Source organism: Oncorhynchus clarkii, chromosome 1, assembly GCF_045791955.1.
Source record: "Oncorhynchus clarkii lewisi isolate Uvic-CL-2024 chromosome 1, UVic_Ocla_1.0, whole genome shotgun sequence".
NCBI classification, from domain to species: domain Eukaryota; kingdom Metazoa; phylum Chordata; class Actinopteri; order Salmoniformes; family Salmonidae; genus Oncorhynchus; species Oncorhynchus clarkii.
The window spans coordinates 71,886,995-71,907,153 of NC_092147.1; the positions used below are offsets into that span (position 1 = coordinate 71,886,995).

General features: G+C 42.0%; 1 protein-coding gene across 1 annotated transcript; it reads left to right on the forward strand.

The window, feature by feature from the left end:
* Positions 1 to 1,604: 1,604 nt before the first annotated feature.
* Positions 1,605 to 2,948, forward strand: LOC139408183 (interferon-induced protein with tetratricopeptide repeats 1-like). The gene has a single exon (XM_071151910.1). The coding sequence runs from the start codon at positions 1,605 to 1,607 to the stop codon at positions 2,946 to 2,948; it is 1,344 nt and encodes a 447-aa protein (XP_071008011.1).
* Positions 2,949 to 20,159: the final 17,211 nt, after the last annotated feature.

The following is a 20,159-nucleotide window of genomic DNA, read 5'->3' on the forward strand; positions in this document are numbered from 1 at the left end:
TTTTCTTTGCAGATGTGCTCTTTTGTATGGTTTTATGTAAAAGTTTAAGCACTACAGAATGAGGAACTATTTGAGAGGCAAATTAACAACTCTTTTAGTTGAAAGGAGCAAAATGATCCGGCTCACCAAAAAGACCAGAATGCCCATCACTATAAAGTAGACTACCCCTTCAGTCTTCGTGATATACAACACTCTTTTCCTTGCAATGGCTTGACAAAAAACAGGATTTTATTTTTGTTTAAGGTTCCACCTAGTGTTTTAGTAAAGTCAATGCATCACTTCACCATCGTCTCATGCAGGGATTGGCAACTCCAGGGTTCCCCAAACACGGTCCTGGGGCCACATTTTGTTTTTTTCCCCAGAGCTAGACAGCTGATTCAAATAACCAACTCATCAACTAGCTTTGGTTATTTGAATCAGCTTTAAGGAAATAAGCAAACGAGTTCGGGAAACCCTGGCCTAGCCCATAACTCTTGTGCGCTCTTAAAGGGGCACACAGCGATTTAACATTAACGTCACATCTCTAACCATCTTTTTCTCTTTGAAAAGTGAGATGACGAAACATTGCTTTTGATTTCTTAAGAAGAAGAACTAAGAACTAAGATGTTTCAAACATTATAATAAAATGTATCTAAAAAAGCTAAGTCTTGTTGTCAACTATGGGAACCTGTCCTGGGTTATTAACTGTGGGAACCTGTCCTGGGTTATCAACTATGGGAACCTGTCCCGGGTTATCAACTGTGGGAACCTGTCCTGGGTTATCAACTGTGGGAACCTGTCCTGGGTTATCAACTGTGGGAACCTGTCCTGGGTGCACCAAGAGGAGCTAAACCACACGTGATGTCATAAAATAAGAAAGTCTTGATGCCATAAAATATGAAACCTTTACATCTGGTGTACAACACATCTAGACCTTGGACCTGAAAGAGCCTGCTCTCTGATCTTAATAAACTTTAACCTGTAAGATGTGATACACAAAACCTCCTTTGGCTCAACGTGTTGACTCAACATCTCTGTGACTGCCAATTAAAACGGGTCAGTTAGCAATCCACTGACGTGTTTCTTACTTTTGCATAGAGTAAAAAAGACTGAATAATGTTTGTATTCATTTCTCAGAAATATCATAATATCATATATTAAGTCATTGTGATGATGGGTCAGTTGGTTGGTTGGTTGTTTGAAGTTGATTGATCTTTAAATGTAAATGATATTGGAATGGTGTCTTCAATGACCATTCACTTTAGTCTCTATTTGCTAGAAACAAAACTATGGCTAGAAATTAAACTTTGATACTGCTTGTAAAGTGAGGCAGTAAACAGCATAAGCAGCTGATTGTAAGATAACAATGTGGTCCAGACAGTATAAAATCAGGAGAAAAGTCAGTGAGGTATCTAATCAGACACTCATTTGCTCTTGAAACTCAGAGACGACAAGATGGCTTTCTCTTGTCCAACTAAGAGGTAAGCTCTCGCTCTCTCTCTCTCTCTCTCTCTCTCTCTCTCTCTAAACAAGTAATTGGTTCATCATCCAGGTCTGAAATATCTCTCTTAAGTATTGTTAGTTCTAAACTATTTTGATTGAAATGTTGTCTTTTTTTAACCAGAATGGCTCAGACCTCCTTGAAAATTAGGCTGCAGGGTTTGGAATGCCACTTCACCTGGAAGCTGGACTACAACAGATCTAAACTGGAAAGTCTCAGACATACCCTGATAGATATCATCAGCAGCGAGGGGGTTCAATGTTCCTGGACGGGTCATCTGTACAACCTCCTGGCTTACCTACACCACGCTTTGGGCTCCACAGAGGACGCTCTTCAATGCCTGAAGAAGCCTGAAGAGGCCATTCGCCTAAACAGCCCAGACGACGTGGAGCTAAGTCTGGTGGTCCACTATGGGAACTTGGCCTGGGTGCACTATCACCAAGGGGAGCTGACAGAGAGCCAGACCTATGTGGAGAAGGTGGGGAGACTACTGCGGGACAACCCCTCACCCTGCCCAGGTGTAGTGTGGGGAGAAAGGGCCTGGACTTTGAATAAGTTTGATGTAAGCAAGAGGAAGGCAGCGGTATATTGTTTCCGGATGGCCTTGAAAGGGGACCCTGAGAACAAGGTGCTGCGCTGTGGTTATGCCATAGCATTTAGTAAATCTTTTGAAAATAAAGACATTACCCCGAGGCTGCGATCTGAGATGTTGGAGCACCTACGGATTGCTAGAGAATTGGATCCAGAACATTTGACCATCACAGTGATGTACCTGCAGAGGCTTGCAGATAGCGGCCAGGTTGAGGAAGCACGTAAACTTGCAGAGGAAGTGATAGAGAAGCCTTTGGACAGCTTTGGTGGATTTGGACTCTTACTATCATTTTTCAGAGATTACGTCTCTCATGATTCAAGCATTGACCTGGCAAGAAGGACCCTGGAGAGACACCCTGATTCACGCCAACTGAAAAAGCGTCTTGCGCAGTGTTACAAATGGAAGATTTTCTCTCCGGAAGAGAAAAGGAACCCAATGAGGCATATTCTGATTGAAAATGCAGTCAGTCTTTATGAAGAGGTGGTCACACTCTACCCAAAATCCCTTGCTGTAAAACTGGAACTGTCTGCCATGTACAAAGAATCTGGCAGAGTTGATAGAGCAGATAAGATATTCGAGGACCTGCTTCTTGAAATAGAAGCAATGGAACCACAGGATTTACAAAAATTCTACAACAGGTATGCCCAACATCTGTTTTATGCCAAACACGATGCTTCCAGGTCAATTGATTTCCACAAGAAGGCAGTAGAGATTATGCTACCCACTGGCCAACGTGACAGCAGTATTCGTGTTTTGTTGTCAAATGTCCATAACGGAGGAGACAGAGCTGAGGAAATTGTTGACTTTCTGGATGGACTTGATAGAGATGGTGCTGTCAGTTCTAGACCTTTTTTTTACAATAAAGGCTTGAATTAACCAGAACTGCTTGTCGAATCAGTCAAATTTGCATAACCTGTTTATGATTGATTCATGTGGAAAATATATTCACTATACCACTAGGACAAATCTAGGGCAATCTAGGACAAATTTTAATTTAGTTCTAACTGAATACCTTCGTATTCCAAATGTCTGTGCTCAATTTTACTACTGGGATTGCTGAGAGATGCATGATCATCAATACTAACACTGGAAAGGAGATTCAAGGCTGAGAGTAAAGTCATAAATATGTAGGCCTAACAGGACAATATCTGTCTGGAATCCACATTTTGAATTGAGTCTCTACAAGTTAACTGTGGACAATGTACTGCAGACAAACTAATATGTTATTTTAAATGTTTCATTATAGAGTAGAGAGGTCCTGTATAGCCTCACAGACAGACTATCCAGAACAATATGATATTATTTATTTTATTTTCTTCACATTAGGCACAATAGATAGAAAATGAAAATGTATGTAATGTGTAATATTATACTGTCTAATATCTTGTAAGTTCTTGTGAAAATAAAGTTGTTCTGTTCTATTAAGAGATCATTAATTAAAGAAATACAATAACAGCAAACAACAACAAGTCATTTTATAATTATAAACCACTATCCCAGTAGGTTACTGAAATGTCTTAATGCATAGCTGTGGATATCCAGTTGAAATTGTTTGACTAAATACATTGACTGTCATCAGCTATGGTCTGAGTTTGATTGATTAAGGCTCTGAAGGTCATGGATACGGTACAAGGTCAGGGTCAGGGTACACGGTCAGAGACAGAGAACACCCCAATACAGCACAAAATGTTTCAGTGGAAAGCAATGGGGGAATGAAGGGTGATAAGTGTCAGTTGACATCACAATACATCCATCACCTTCTCAGAAGTTGCTCCAGCAATCACAGTATCATTGCTGCTGAAAAAGATTGGCCAACAGTACTGTGCAGTATTTCACTAATGTTTTAAGTTCTAAGGTATGTGACTTTATTGAAATACAGATTACACTACACACCCATTGAGCTCCTTGATTGTGTTCAGGAGGCTTCCTCTTCAGTTTTTGTCAGAGGAAAAACAGGATTAGATGTGTATACTTTGCCATCTAGTGTTTTAATAAAGACAATGCATCACTTCCCATTGTCTCATGCATCACCACCAGTTCAGCATCCAAAATTAAGTCAACCTTCATGAAGAGGTGGTCGCACTCTACCCACAACCCTTTGCAGTAAAACTGAAACTGTCTGGCTTGTACAAATAATCTGGCAGCGTTGATTGAGCAGATAATATAGAGGATTTACAAAAGATTCTTCAACTGCTATTTCCAACATCTGTTTTATGCCAAACAAGATGCTTCCAGGTCAATTGATTTCCACAAGGCAACAGAAATTATGCTACCCACTGACCGACGTGAGAGCAGTATTCGTGTTGTTTCGTCCACTATCCGTAATGGAAGAAACAGAGCGGGGCAAAAAAACGCCACCTGCTGGAGACTTCATATTTTGGGCCCACTTCACACCTCTCGGTTCAACTCTCTCCCCTAACATAACTTTCATGCGCTCTTAAATGCGGCACACACCCATTAGCTTTAGTCTCTATTTGCTAGAAACTAAATCATAGCTAGAAATAAATCTGTAACACTTGAGGCAATAACAGCCCATTGGAAGATAAGGATGTGGTCCATACAGAATAAAATCAGGACAGAAGTCAGTGAGGTATCTAATCAGACACTCATTTGCTCATTAAACTCAGAGATCATGAGGTGGCTTTCTTTCCCTAAGTGCGTTTCTCTCTCAATCTATCCCTCACTCACTCACTTAGGCATTGTTAGTTGAACTAACTTAGTTCTAAACTATTTCTCATTGAACTGTTTTTTTTTTTTAAAAAGCTCTTCAACTGGTATGCCCACCATCTGTTTCATGTCAAACAAGATACTTCTATATCAATTATTTTCCACAAGAAGGCAGCAGATATTACGCTACTTACTAAACACCGTGACAACAGAAACCGTGTTTTGTTGTCACTTGTTCGTAATGGAGGAGCAGCTTTGGAAATTGTGGACTTTCTCAATGACCTTGATGGAGAGGGTACCGTTGGTCAGTTCTATTCCTTTTTTCCAATAAAGGCTTGAATTAACCAGAACTATCTAGTATCTAGAACAATCTAGAGACAAAAATTATTTAATAAAAACAAAATACTTTCACATTAAAAAGTGTCTGGGCACAGTTTTAGCTACTGGGATTGTTGAGAGATGCATGATCATCCATACAAACATTTCAAAGTAAATTCAAGGCTGATGGTAAAGTATTCTAATTCCTGTAAACATGTAGGCCTAACATGACAAAAATTTGTCTGGAATCAATATTTTCAAAATCAAATAAATAACAATTGGTCACATACAGGTGTTGAGCAGATGTTATAGCTGGTGTAGCATAATACTTGTGCCTCTAGCTCCAACAGTGCAGTAATATCTAACAAGTAATATCTAACAGTTTCACAACATATACCCAAAATACACGTAAATCTAAGTAAGGAATGGATTAAGAATATACAGTTGAAGTCGGAAGTTTACATACACTTAGGTTGAAGTCATTAAAACTTGTTTTTCAACCACTCCACACATTTCATATGAACAAGCAAGTTTGGCAAGTCGGTTAGGACATCTACCAGTTCCTCTTGCAGCAAAGCACCCCCACAACATGATGCTGCCACCTCTGTGCTTCACAGTTGGGATGGTGTTCATCGGCTTGCAAGCCTCTCCCTTTATCCTCCAAACATAATGATGGTCATTGTGGCCAAACAGTTCTATTTTTGTTTCATCAGACCAGATGACATTGCTCCAAAAAGTACTATCTTTGTCCCCATGTGCAGTTGCAAACCGTAGTCTGGCTTTTTTATGGCAGTTTTGGAGCAGTGGCTTCTTCCTTGCTGAGTGGCCTTTCAGGGAATATCGATATAGAACTCGTTTTTACTGTGGATATAGATACTTTTGTACCTGTTTTCTCCAGCATGTTCACAAGGTCCGTTGCTGTTGTTCTGTGATTGATTTGCACTTTTCGCACCAAAGTACGTTCATCTCTAGGAGACCGAAGGTGTCTCCTTCCTGAGCGGTTTGACGGCTGAGTGTTTATACCAGCATACTATTGTTTGTACAGATGAATGTGGTACCTTCAGGCATTTGGAAATTGCTCCTAAGGATGAACCAGACTCGTGGAGGTCTACAATTGTTTTTCTGAGGTCTGGACTGATTTCTTTTGATTTTCCCATGATGTTAAGCAAAGAGACACTGAGTTTCAAGGTAGGCCTTGAAATACATCCACAGGTACACCTCCAATTGACTCAAATGATGTAAATTATCTTATCAGAAGCTTCTAAAGCCATGACCTCATTTTCTGGAATTTTCCAAGCTGTTTAAAGGCAAAGTCAACTTAGCATATGTAAACTTCTGACCCACTGGAATTGTGATACAGTCAATTTTAAGTGAAATGATCTGTCTGTAAACAATTGTTGGAAATATTACTTGTGTCATGCACAAAGTAGATGTCTATAGGCAGCTAGTGATGGCTGTTTAGCAGTCTGATGTCCTTGAGAAGCTGTTTTCCAGTCTCTCGGTCCCAGCTTTGATGAACCTGTACGGACCTCGCCTTCTGGATGATAGCAGAGTGAACAAGCAGTGGCTCGGGTGGTTGATGTCCTTGATGATCTTTTTGGCCTTCCTATGGCATTGGGTGCTGTAGGAATCCAGGAGGGCGGGAAGTTTGCCACTGGTAATGCATTGGGCAGACCACACCACCCTCTGGAGAGTTTTGCGGTTGTGGGCGGTGCAGTTGCCATACCAGGTGCCATACCAGGTTGTGATACAGCCCGACGGGATGCTCTCAATTGTGCATCTGTAAAAGTTTGTTATGGTTTTAGGTGTTAAGCCACATTTCTTCAGCCTCCTGAGGTTGAAGAGGCACTGTTGCGCCTTCTTCACCACACTGTCTGTGTGGGTGGACCATTTCAGTTTGCCAGTGATGTGTACACCAAGGAACTTGAAGCTTTCCACCTTCTCCACTGCAGTCCCATCGATGTGGATAGGGGAGTGTTCCCTCTGCTGTTTCCTGAAGTCCACGTCCTTTGTTTTGTTGATGTCGAGTGAGAGGTTATTTTCCTGGCACCACACTCCCAGAGCCCTCATCTCTTCCCTGTAGACAGTCTCATCGTTGTTGGTAATCAAGCCTAGTACTATTGTGTCGTCTGCAAACTTGATGATTGAGTTGGAGGCGTACTTGGAAATGCAGTCATGGGTGAACAGGGAGTACAGAAGTAGGCTGAGCATACACTGTTGTGGGGCCCCAGTGTTGAGGTTCAGCGAAGAAAAGGTGTTGTTTCCTACCTTCACCACCTGTGGGCGACCTGTCAGGAAGTCCAGGACCCAGTTGCACAGGGCCTTTGTTCAGACCCAGGGCTTCGAGCTTGATGATGAGCTTGGAGGGTACTATGGTGTTTAATGCTGAGCAATAGTCAATGAACAGCATTCTTAGATAGGTATGCTTCTTGTCCAGATGGGACAGGGTAGTGTACAGTGTGGTGGCGATTGCATCGTCTGTGGATCTTTTGGGGCGGTATGCAAATTGAAGTGAGTCTAGGGTGGCGGGTAAGGTGGAGGCGTTATAATCCTCGTCTAGTCTCTAAAAGCACTTCGTTATGACAGAGGTGAGCACTACGGGGCGATAGTCATTTAGTTAAATTACCTTTGCTTTCATAGGTATAGGGACAATGGTGGCCATCTTGAAGCATGTGGGGACAACAGACTGGGATAGGGTGAGATTGAATATATCTGTGAACACACCAGCCAGCTGGTCTGCGCATGCTCTGAGGATGCGGCTATGGATACCTTCTGGGCTGGCAGCCTTGCGAGGGTTAACACGCTTAAATGTCTTACGCGTGTTGGCCACGGAGAAGGAGAGCCCACAGTCCTTAATAGCGTTCCCCGTCAGTGGCACTGTATTATCCTCAAAGCGAGCGAAGAAGGTGTTCAGCCTGTCTGGAAGCAAAACTTTGGTGTCCGCGATGTGGCTTTTTCTCCTTTTATAATCCGTGGTTGTCTGTAGACACTGCCACATGCGTCTCGTGTCTGAGCCGTTGAACTGGAACTCAACTTTGTCCCTATATTGACGTTTAGCCTGCTTGATTGCTTTGTGGAGGGAATAACTACACTGTGTGTATTCTTCCATATTCCCAGTCTTCTTGCCCTGGTTAAATGTTGTGGTTTGTGCTTTCAGTTTTGCGCAAATCAAATCAAATGTATTTGTTACATACACATGGTTAGCAGATGTTAATGCGAGTGTAGCGAAATGCTTGTGCTTCTAGTTCCAACAATGCATTAATAACCAATGAGTAATCTAACCTAACAATTCCAAAACTACTACCTTATACACACAAGTGTAAAGGGATAAAGAATATGTACATACAGATATATGAATGAGTGATGGTACAGAACGGCATAGGTAAGATGCATGTAGATGGTATCGAGTACAGTATATACATATGAGATGAGTAATGTGGGGCATGTAAACAAAGTGGCATAGTTTAAAGTGGCTAGTGATACATGTATTACATAAAGATGCAGTAGATGATATAGGGTACAGTATATACATATACATATGAGATGAGTAATGTAGGGTATGTAAACATTATATTAATGCTCCCATCTATCTACGGTTTCTGGTTGGGGTAGGTTTTAATAGACACAGTGGGTACAACATCTCCTATGCACTTCCTGATAAATTAATTAATCGTATTTAATGACTCCAACTGAAGTGTATGTAAACTTCTGACTTCAACTGTATATGTCAAAACGGCATTGGACTAATATACAGTGACATAGTATAGAGTACATTATATACATATGAGATGTGTGATGCAATATTTACAAACAATTCAAGTGGCTAATGTGTCAATATTATTTTCTGAAGCTACTCTGAACATATCCTAGTCCACGTGATCAAAACATTCTTGAAGAGTGGATTTCGATTGGTCAGACCAGAGTTGAATAGTCCTCACCACAGGTGCTTCCTGTTTGAGTTTCTGCCTATAGGAGGGGAGAAGCAAAATGGAATCGTGTTCCGATTTGCCGAATGGAGGGTGGGGGAGGGCCTTATATGCATTCTGGAAGGTAGTATAGCAATGGTCGAGGGTTTTAGCAGCGCGAGTACAGCAATCAATATGTTGATAGAATTTAGGAAACCTTTTCCTCAAATTTGCTTTGTTAAAATTCCCAGCTCTAATAAATGCAGCCTCAGGATATGTGGTTTCCAGTTTGCATTAAGTCCATTGAAGTTCTTTGAGGGCCACCATGGTATCTGCTTGGGGGGGATATAGACCGCTGTGGCTATTATTGACGAAAACTCTTTCGGAGATAGTACGGTCGGCATTTGATTGTGAGATATTCTAGATCGGGTGAACAGAATGTCTTGATTTGCTGTATGATATCAATTAAACCATAAGTCGTTAATCATAAAACATATACCTCCACCCTTCTGCTTCCCGGAGAGATGTTTGTTCCTGTCGGCGCGATGTACTGGGAACCCAACTGGCTTTACAGAGTCAGACAGTATATCTCGAGAGAGCCATGTTTTCATGAAGCAGAGTATGTTACAATCCCTGGTGTCTCTCTGAAAAGCAATTATTTTCATATTGTGTCTGTAAAGGCATACTGCGGACGAATGTAGACAAACTAATGTTACTCTTAATTCTTGCATTATAAAGTAGAGAAACCCATTATAGCCTCACAGACTGACTATCTGTTTGTTTTTGTTTTCTGCACAGTGGGAACAATCGATTCTGTTTCTAGAAAATCTGTTAAATGTGTAAGATATACTGTATAATACCTTGTAAGTTCTTGGGAAAATTAAGGTATTCTATTCTATTGTCTTTACATATCATTAATTCAATTAATACAGTAACAAACAAGGCAAAGTAATTTTACAATGTACATCGCTATCCCATGTAGATAACTAGAATTTCTAAATGGAGTTGTGGATATCAAGTAGCAATTTTAAGGCTTAATACATTGACTATTAGCTAAAGCGCCATTGAGGCCATTTTCATTTTGAAGTAGTCAATATTCTTCTTCTACTTCTTCTAGGAGTTGGCAAACAGACTGAAAGGGAGCATTCTGCCACCTAGAGTGGGTTGTTTGAAAAGGTATAAAGCTACGGTTTGTAATTTACTGCCATGTCCAGTTATGGAATGTTTGCTCACCAGTATAATTCATTGGAATATCCCTTCTGGTGACCCGGATGTAATCACGTGCAGTGATGCCAACTTAGCAATTGTGTTGCTAGATTTAGCAACTTTTCAGACTACCCTGGCAACTTTCTTTTCAAACAGCACCTAGCAACAAATTTAGCTACTTTAAAAAATTGATTTAGAACTTTTAGCAACTTTTGAAAAGTGACTCAAACGCTAAAATGCACACATTCTCCCTCACACTCAGTCACAACACACGTGCCTGGCTGCAAAAGTGCATTGTGAGTGATGTCAGCAGCAGGCGCTCAGCTCGTGCACAGGCAGCAGCAGGCCAGCAGCTATTTCAGCAAATTGCAAATCATTGTTGGCTGACTGCAGCAGCAGTAGTACAGGTTCGACAAGCCAGACCCAATGAATATACACTGCTCAAAAAAATAAAGGGAACACTATAATAACACATCCTAGATCTGAATGAATGAAATATTCTTATTAAATACTTTTTTCTTTACATAGTTGAATGTGCTGACAACAAAATCACACAAAAATTATCAATGGAAATTTATCAACCCATGGAGGTCTGGATTTGGAGTCACACTCAAAATTAAAGTGGAAAACCACACTACAGGCTGATCCAACTTTGATGTAATGTCCTTAAAACAAGTCAAAATGAGGCTCAGTAGTGTGTGTGGCCTCCACGTGCCTGTATGACCTCCCTACAACGCCTGGGCATGCTCCTGATGAGGTGGCGGATGGTCTCCTGAGGGATCTCCTCCCAGACCTGGACTAAAGCATCCGCCAACTCCTGGACAGTCTGTGGAGCAACGTGGCGTTGGTGGATGGAGCGAGACATGATGTCCCAAATGTGCTCAATTGGATTCAGGTCTGGGGAACGGGCGGGCCAGTCCATAGCATCAATGCCTTCCTCTTGCAGGAACTGCTGACACACTCCAGCCACATGAGGTCTAGCATTGTCTTGCATTAGGAGGAACCCAGGGTCAGCCGCACCAGCATATGGTGCTCTTTCCACTGGGATTCTCTGCCTCTAACCCTATTACAGGGGCTGAGTACCTGGCTTTACTGGGGCTCTCTCATGCCGTCCCTGGAGGGGGTGCGTCACCTGAGTGGGTTGAGTCACTGATGTGGTCATCCTGTCTGGGTTGGCGCCCCCCCCCCCCCCCCCGTTAGGTTGTGCCGTGGCGGAGGTCTTTGTGGGCTATACTCAGCCTTGTCTCAGGATGGTAAGTTGGTGGTTGAAGATATCCCTCTAGTGGTGTGGGGGCTGTGCTTTGGCAAAGTGGGTGGGGTTATATCCTTCCTGTTTGGCCCTGTCCGGGGGTGTCCTCGGAGTGGGCCACAGTGTCTCCTGACCCCTCCTGTCTCAGCCTCCAGTATTTATGCTGCAGTAGTTTATGTGTCGGGGGGCTAGGGTCAGTTTGTTATATCTGGAGTACTTCTCCTGTCCTATTCGGTGTCCTGTGTGAATCTAAGTGTGCGTTCTCTAATTCTCTCCTTCTCTCTTTCTCTCTCTCGGAGGACCTGAGCCCTAGGACCATGCCCCAGGACTACCTGACATGATGACTCCTTGCTGTCCCCAGTCCACCTGGCTGTGCTGCTGCTCCAGTTTCAACTGTTCTGCCTTATTATTATTCGACCATGCTGGTCATTTATGAACATTTGAACATCTTGGCCATGTTCTGTTATAATCTCCACCCGGCACAGCCAGAAGAGGACTGGCCACCCCACATAGCCTGGTTCCTCTCTAGGTTTCTTCCTAGGTTTTGGCCTTTCTAGGGAGTTTTTCCTAGCCACCGTGCTTCTACACCTGCATTGCTTGCTGTTTGGGGTTTTAGGCTGGGTTTCTGTACAGCACTTTGAGATATCAGCTGATGTACGAAGGGCTATATAAATACATTTGATTTGATTTGATTTGATATGGTCTCACAAGGGGTCTGAGGATCTCATCTCGGTATCTAATGGCAGTTAGGCTACCTCTGGCGAGCACATGGAGGGCTGTGCGCCCCCCCAAAAAAATGCCACCCCACACCATGACTGACCCACTGCCAAACCAGTCATGCTGGAGGATGTTTCAGGCAGCAAAACGTTCTCCACGGCGTCTCCAGACTCTGTCATGTCTGTCACATGTGCTCAGTGTGAACCTGCTTTCATCTGTGAAGAGCACAGGGCGCCAGTGGCGAATTTGCCAATCTTAGTGTTCTCTGGCAAATGCCAAACGTCCTGCACGGTGTTGGGCTGTAAGCACAACCCCCACCTGTGGACTTTGGGCCCTCATTACCACCCTCATGGAGTCTGTTTCTGACCGTTTGAGCAGACACATGCACATTTGTGGCCTGCTGGAGGTCATTTTTGCAAGGCTCTGGCAGTGCTCCTCCTGCCCCTCCTTGCACAAAGGCAGAGGTAGCGGTGCTGCTGCTGGGTTGTTGCCCTCCTACGGCCTCCTCTACGTCTCCTGATGTACTGGCCTGTCTCCTGGTAGCGCCTCCATGCTCTGGACACTACGCTGACAGACACAGCAACTCTTCTTGCCACAGCTCGCATTGATGTGCCATCCTGGAGGAGCTGCACTACCTGAGCCACTTGTGTGTGTTGTAGACTCCGTCTCATGCTACCACTAGAGTGAAAGCACCGCCAGCATTCAAAGTGACCAAAACATCAGCCAGGAAGCATAGGTACTGAGAAGTGGTCTGTGGTCACCACCTGCAGAACCACTCCTTTATTGGGGGTGTCTTGCTAATTGCCTTATAATTTCCACCTGTTGTCTATTCCATTTGCACAACAGCATGTGCAATTTATTGTCAATCAGTGTTGCTTCCTAAGTGGACAGTTTGATTTCACAGAAGTGTGATTGACTTGGAGTTACATTGTGTTGTTTAAGTGTTCCCTTTATGTTTTTGAGCAGTGTAGTTGGTCATGAATGTTTGATCTTGAACAGAACTTACAACATCAATCAACATATATCAATCAAAATTGTACAGCCAGAAGTACAGAAGAGAGTGGGAGTCTGTACCTGAACAAATGTCAAATCATATTTTTTGCCAAGATGGCCAGTCAATTTGAGTAACGTTATTGTTTATTCTACATAATGACGCAGTTTTACGTTATCACGCAATGATCATGTGATCCTTCCTTAATCCATAGCAAGTCCCACCAAGTTGACTACTTTCTTTATTAACCCAGTTGACTACTGTAAAATGGTGAAAGTTCTTGGCACTGCCCATGCTGAAATTTGGGCACACGAGCCCTCTAGCTATCTCAATGGGGGAAAACTAGTTCCGATTGTGGGTAAAGACAGCCAGGTAATACCAAGGATTTGACGAGATTGTGGAAAATTTGGTTTTGTTTGAAAATGCTAGTTAGTCGGGTGAAGATAATAGCACAGAGAGTGAGAATAAGTGGGTTACAGTGGCGAAGAACTGAAACAAAATAAGTAGAGTTGTGGTGGAAACTAGGAAACCCTAGACTAGATTTTAGTCGGAAGGATAAGGAAAATCTGGTATATTTTGGAGGAAAGTGTTGTCGGTGAGAGACACAAGAAGTGGTCATATTTAGACATTTTGTGTGTTTACCAAGCAGAAGAAGCATGTTTTAATCCTTATTAAAAAGATAATCGGTGGAATGTTCCTGTATGGATTTTTTTACGAAGCAGGGCGCCTATCAAGAGGGTTATTTCTGGGGTTGTGTAAGAAGTAAAGGCAGATGATATAACTGAAGACATACTGTAGATGGAGTGGTTGTTGCACGTTGACTGACCCGTATGGTGGATGGAGAAAATACATTTACTTCATCCATACTAGTGTTCTTTAATGAAGAGTCTTTCCCTTCTCATATAAAGTCAGGATTCATGAGTTTTTGTGCACAAACCCTTTCAGTGTCATTAATGCAGAAGTTTTGATCTTGTGTCAAATGCGGGTAGATGGGAAGAGTATCATATGCCAGATGAAGTGAAATGCTGCAATTGTCGTGGTGAACATGCGTCCGAATTCCTGGAGTGCCCTTTTAGGGTGAAGGAGACAGAGGTGGAAAGAGTAAGGGGTGTCCAGAGTGTCTCCTATCTGGAAGCGGAGAGAAGAGTGGAAGGAGCAAATGGCGGTGAAGGAACAATGGTAGTAGAGCCACACTAGTTTCTCATTAAACAAGGGATCATGAAATGTTACATGTTAAAAAGGTGGACTTTGTATTATTTATTTCAATGGTTGTAAACTGTTCAGCACAAGCTGAGTAGAAGTCTGAGAAAATTGGAATCATTGTGAATGCAGATTATAGTTTTTGGGATATTCATGATTTCACAGCCGAGGCCTTGCAATAAATCTGATCGGTGAATGTTCAATCCTCACAGGCCTCTGAGCCTGTGTAGGGATGCATTCTGAAATGGACTGTGATTGAATAAATGGGATGCGTTTTGTTTGTTGAAGTGTTTTTTCCACAATTAATGTTTTTATTTTCTCTTTCAATACCCCGTCAATGGAGAAGGAAATGCGAAAGCTTTTTGTCAGTTCTAAACAAGCTCCTGTTGGTCTTGAAGAATTGCAATCACAGAAGAATGAATTATGTTTAAACGTTTGTGATAGTTCTTAAAAATGCAATGTATCATAAAATGTATCGTTCAGTTGATCATCTTTTATTTTGGCTCCAGTTCAAGTGTTCCCGTTCATTCATTGGCCTAAACATTATTAGTGGAAAAACTTCTAGTTTTGTTGAGTTATTGCATGAATCCACAATTAAACCATGGATTGTTACAATAGAAAATGGGTAAATTGCAACTTTTTTAATAGACAGCTGGTTTTGATAGGCTCAATGTATTATGTCTACGTTTAAAGCAACATCTTACAGTATTTCAAGTTGGAACTTTATGACTCATCGTCAGGTCCGGCAGTGCTAGTCGTCAGCGGTCCAAATTGCAGTGTCATAATAAATGTCCATCCTTCATTGGCGTATGGGCTAGTTTGAAGTATCTTTTAAACAATAACAAAACACTTCATTACCAGTAATTGCTTTGCTAATGGTGTATGGTTGTAGGCAGTTCCTATTTCATGCAAAAAAGAATTGTAGAATTGTTGAATTGTTTTCAATTGAGTCAGTGTATTTTGTTTGGATCCCTGTAAGTTATGGGTTGTAAGGAGCCCAATATAGGACTGAAGGAGCTAACGTTACTTCTTAGTCGAGAGCCGTGTATCCTCTGAAACACGACCCAGCCGAGCCGCACTGCTTCTTGACACAATGCCTGCTTGACCCGGAAGCCAGTCGCACCAATGTGTCAGAGGAAACGCCATACACCTGGCGACCATGTCAGCATGCATGCGCCCAGCCCGCCACAGGAGTCGCTAGAGCGCGATGGGACAAGGACATCCCGGCCGGCAAAGCCCTCGCCTAACCCAGACGACGCTGGGTGCTACCCCCGTTATCACTCCTTTCAATGGCGCCCTGCTCCGGAGAGGGAGAGGGAAGCAAGTCCCAGTCCTTGTCGCTTGGTCCGGAGCACCCCCTCCCACTGGACGGAAGAAACACAATAAATCATCACGGGTCCACTTCAAGTTACTTTCACAGATTCAATAGATTCTCTTCTCTACCCAACCACATACCACACATGAATCAGCCAGAATACAAGGATAGATTCTCTCCAGAAATCTCAATCCCACTGGGCCAGAATCATACTTGTGGTCATTGGGTTGAGGCATGAACTAGGCGGTCCTCACCGCTGGTACTTCATCCTCACTCTCGCCAGGTTCCATCTCTGAACTACTGGAGCACATGTCCCTAGTTTTGCACTGGATGCCAACCTTCCTCACCACACTGCTTCCCTCTACACTCAGCTCTTTCTCGGTGTTCATCACTGCCACATCAGTTAATTCATCCTCACTCTCGTTGCGTTCAATTTCCGTCTGTTAGCTCTTCCAAAAGTTTTGTGAATTCCTCCATTCCATATTCCCTCAAGACATGTTAAACTTTTCCTTCTATTCTTGTCCACCATCTTCTCCTTCAGATCTTTCAGAAGGCTTGTGCATTTCTCCACTCCATATTTACTCATGTTCCATTTTCCTCCTTTTTTTCCTGTCCGCCATCTTGGCAGCCATCTCTCCTGTTCTGTCTCTCTCACCTCTATCGCTTAGATTCTGCCAGTCCACTCTGTCTTCCATCTGTTTTCCACAAACAAGTGCTGTGACATGGAAATATGGCCGTGTGGGAACCCTAAACATATAAAGTTGATCAATTTAATCTGTTTCGATTAATGAAAGATGAAGAAGGTCCTCATGCTTCCAAAACTGTACCGCAAGCAATGGGGGTTAATGTTCAGACAGAGTGTAGCAGCTCTTAACAACCCCCCCCCCCCTAAGGAAGATGCCTTCGTCCAATGACTCTTATGTGTAATGTAATGCAACTAAGAGTCATGATCAAGGGCTAGGGATGTATGGTAGGCTACTGTAGAGTCGTAAGAGTGGCCTTTTGGTGTTGAAAAATAACTTAGACTTTAGGTGTTATCAGTAATTTGTCTTGATTCTAAAGACAAATGTCAGTGCTTTGAATAGAGAACACCACTTGTCATCTCTTGTTGTTGCAGGCCTAGATTATTTGTTGAACTGTAGATTATGGAAAATGCAAATAGCCAAGTGAAGTAAGTAATGGGAGAAAAGATTTGAAGTGTTAGCAAGGTAAAATGTTACTCTGAATTATATTTTTCCTGGCTCTATAACTTTCATACCTCACTATAGTCTTTGTCATGAGGGAAAATTCAAAGAACAGACAAAACCCACCTAAAAGCCATGACAACTTTATGGGGTATATTTTGTATCATATGCTTGGCTACTATTGCAGTTTGCAGAGGAATTGCCAAATATTCTGAACAAAATATAACCGCAACATGTAAAGCATTGGTCTCATGTTTCATGAGCTGAAATAAAATACCCCAGAAATGTTCCATAAGCACAAAATGCGTATTTCTCTCAAATTGTGTGCACACATTTGTTTATATCCCTGTTAGTGATCGTTTCTCGTTTGCCAAGATAATCCATCCACCTGTGTCACGACTTCAGCCGAAGTTGGTCCCTCTCCTTGTTCGGGCAGCGTTCGGCGGTCGACGTCACCGGCCTTCTAGCCACCGCCGATCCACTTTTCATTTTCCATTTGTTTTGTCTTAGTCTTACACACCTGGTTTCACTCACCCAATTACCTGTTTATTATTTAACCCTTTGTTCCCCATGTTTGTTTGTGAGTGATTGTTCTTTGTAAACCGTTATTTGTGGGCTCGTATATTTGCCTTGTATTTTTGAGTAAAGTACGTTGTTTACTCATTTCTGCTGTCCTGCGCCTGACTCTCTACACTAGCTACACACAGGACCACATTAAAACCTGACAGGTGTGGCATATCAAAAGCTGATTAAACAGCATGGTCATTACAGAGGTGCACCTTGTGCTGGGGACAATAAAAGGCCACTCTAAAATGTGCAGTTGTGTCAAACAACACAATGCCACAGATGATTCCAATTTTGAAGAAGTGTGCAATTGGCATGCTGACTGCAAGAATGTCCACCAGAGCTGTTGCCAGAGAATTGAATGTTCATTTCTCTACCTTAAGCCTCCTCCAACATTGTTTATAGAATTTGGCAGTACATCCAAACACCCTTGAAACCACATGTAACCATGCCAGCCCAAGGACCTTCACATCCAGCTTCTTCACCTACGGGATCGTCTGAGATCAGCCACCAGGACAGCTGATGAAACTGAGGAGTATTTCTGTCTGTAATCAAGCCCTTATGTTGGGAAAATGTATTCTGAATTGTCGGGCCTGGCTCCCAAGTGGGTATATATAAACGCAACAATTTCAACGGTTTTACTAAGTTACAGTTCATATAAGGAAACCAGTCAATTGAAATACATTCCTTGGGCTCTAATCTATGGCCTTCACATGACTGGGCAGGGGCGCAGCCATTGGTGGGCCTAGGAGGGCATATGCCCACCCACTTGGGAGCCAGGCCCACCCATGCCTGCACCCCTGCCCAGTCATGTGAAATCCATACATTAGGGGCTAAGGAATTTATTTCACTTGTCTGATTTCCTTATATGAACTGCAATAGTATATTTTTGTTCAGTATAATTAAAGGAAACTATTCCCCTCTGTTTAAGTTCAGTCTTGGGTCAATGTATAATTAAATGTCAAATAGAAATGTATGGTTGAAGATAGAAGAGTGGAATGCACTAGTTAAAATTTGTGTAAATGTTTGTTCCTTTTATTTAAAAAAAAGTTGTATGTTTTGTAGTATTGCCAGTATCTCTCATACCCATTGTAACTTGCCTATTTTACCACAGAATGTAATTTTAACAATGTATGTTTTTATTTGCATTAATGCAAATAAAAACGATTCATTAATGTTGAAGGCTGCTTCCATTTTGAAGGACTGTCTATTACTTGTGTTGTTAGTCATTACGTTGATTTAGCTATGCGTGGACATACAAGATAGGACTTGACAATGTGGCAGGCAAGACAGTAGAATAACCAATTCCACAAAGAGATATTATTACATGGCAGTGCTCCACCCTCTTTTCACAGACCTGTCCAAGTACCGTATAGGTTTATGTCAGGACTGGTGGTGAACATAAGGTAATGCAGATGACTATCACACTATTTCACTTCCAGATTTCAGGAAAACAATAAAAAAAACACCGGAACTCTTGTTGTGCAGTCTTTATTACATTAAAATATTTATATGCTTTTGTAAATGTTTTTTATTTTTTTTAATATGTCAGGTGTTGACAAAGCATGATAGAATTTAACTTCAACAGACATGATTCACATAGTTCCCATCAGTATTTCTGATCTACCTCTTATGAACCTACACTACAATCATTCTAAATAATCATTGTTATGGGTTCATTGAACATCTGGTAATCAAACCATGTTCCATATACAATGAAATGTAAACAAAGGAAAGGAGTACAGAAATGAACCTTCAGAAAAGTTTCCTATGAGATCAACAGCTGCACAACTAAGTTGACATCTTCAGTTGATGCCCTAATTACATAGAGGATATATAAGAAATCATTTTAGAATGGGAAAACTGGGCGGTTAAGGGTGAATTACCATCGTGCCATGTATCTACAGGCAATAGTCAAAATTGGATTTCCATTCGACCTTTGTTAATAAAGGCCTTGTACAGTAGGTCTCATTGGGGTACATGGTGGCTTTCACTGTTGGATCCTCAAACATGCATTCCGTCCACTTCTTGAGCTCAGTGGGAATAAGAGAAGAGATGTATTTTATTTTTTGAAATGAGACTAATGAGCCCTTGTCGATCGCAGTGCACTTTAGTTGAGCCAAACTATATAAATCACTCAAGTAACAGGACCATCTCATAAAACCTGTGAGAGACGCAATAAGAATATGGAGGATTTTGTAAACTGCTATTCATACACTAGGGCCGGTATTCACAAAGCATTTCAGAGTAGGAGTATGATCACACTATCGTATGATCAGGGGGGACCAGAGCCCTTATCCAAAAAGCGTCCCAGAGTAGAACATTTGTCGCATGTGCTGAGAATAAACTCTTATGGGTAAAAATAAAAACTATGAATGAAACCTCTTTATTCATAAGAGTCCCACTTAGGAGACAGATACTTAGGATCTAATGAGCTCAGTGTTGCCAACTCATTTTCAGGGTAAGTTGCTAGAGGCAGGTTGATTTGTTGCTAAAAGTTGCTAAATGACGTTGTGATGTCATTGCGTGATAACGTAAAACTGCGTCATTACATAGAATAAACAATAACGTTAATCAAATTGACTGGCCATCTCGGCAAAAAATATGATTTGACATTTGTTCAGGTTACAGACTCCCACTCTTTTCTGTACTTCTGGCTGTGCAATTTTGATTGAGACATGTTGATTGATGTTGTAAGTTCTGTTCAAGTTCAAACATTCGTGACCAACTATATTCATTGTGTTTGTCTCGTCGAACACGTACTACTGCTG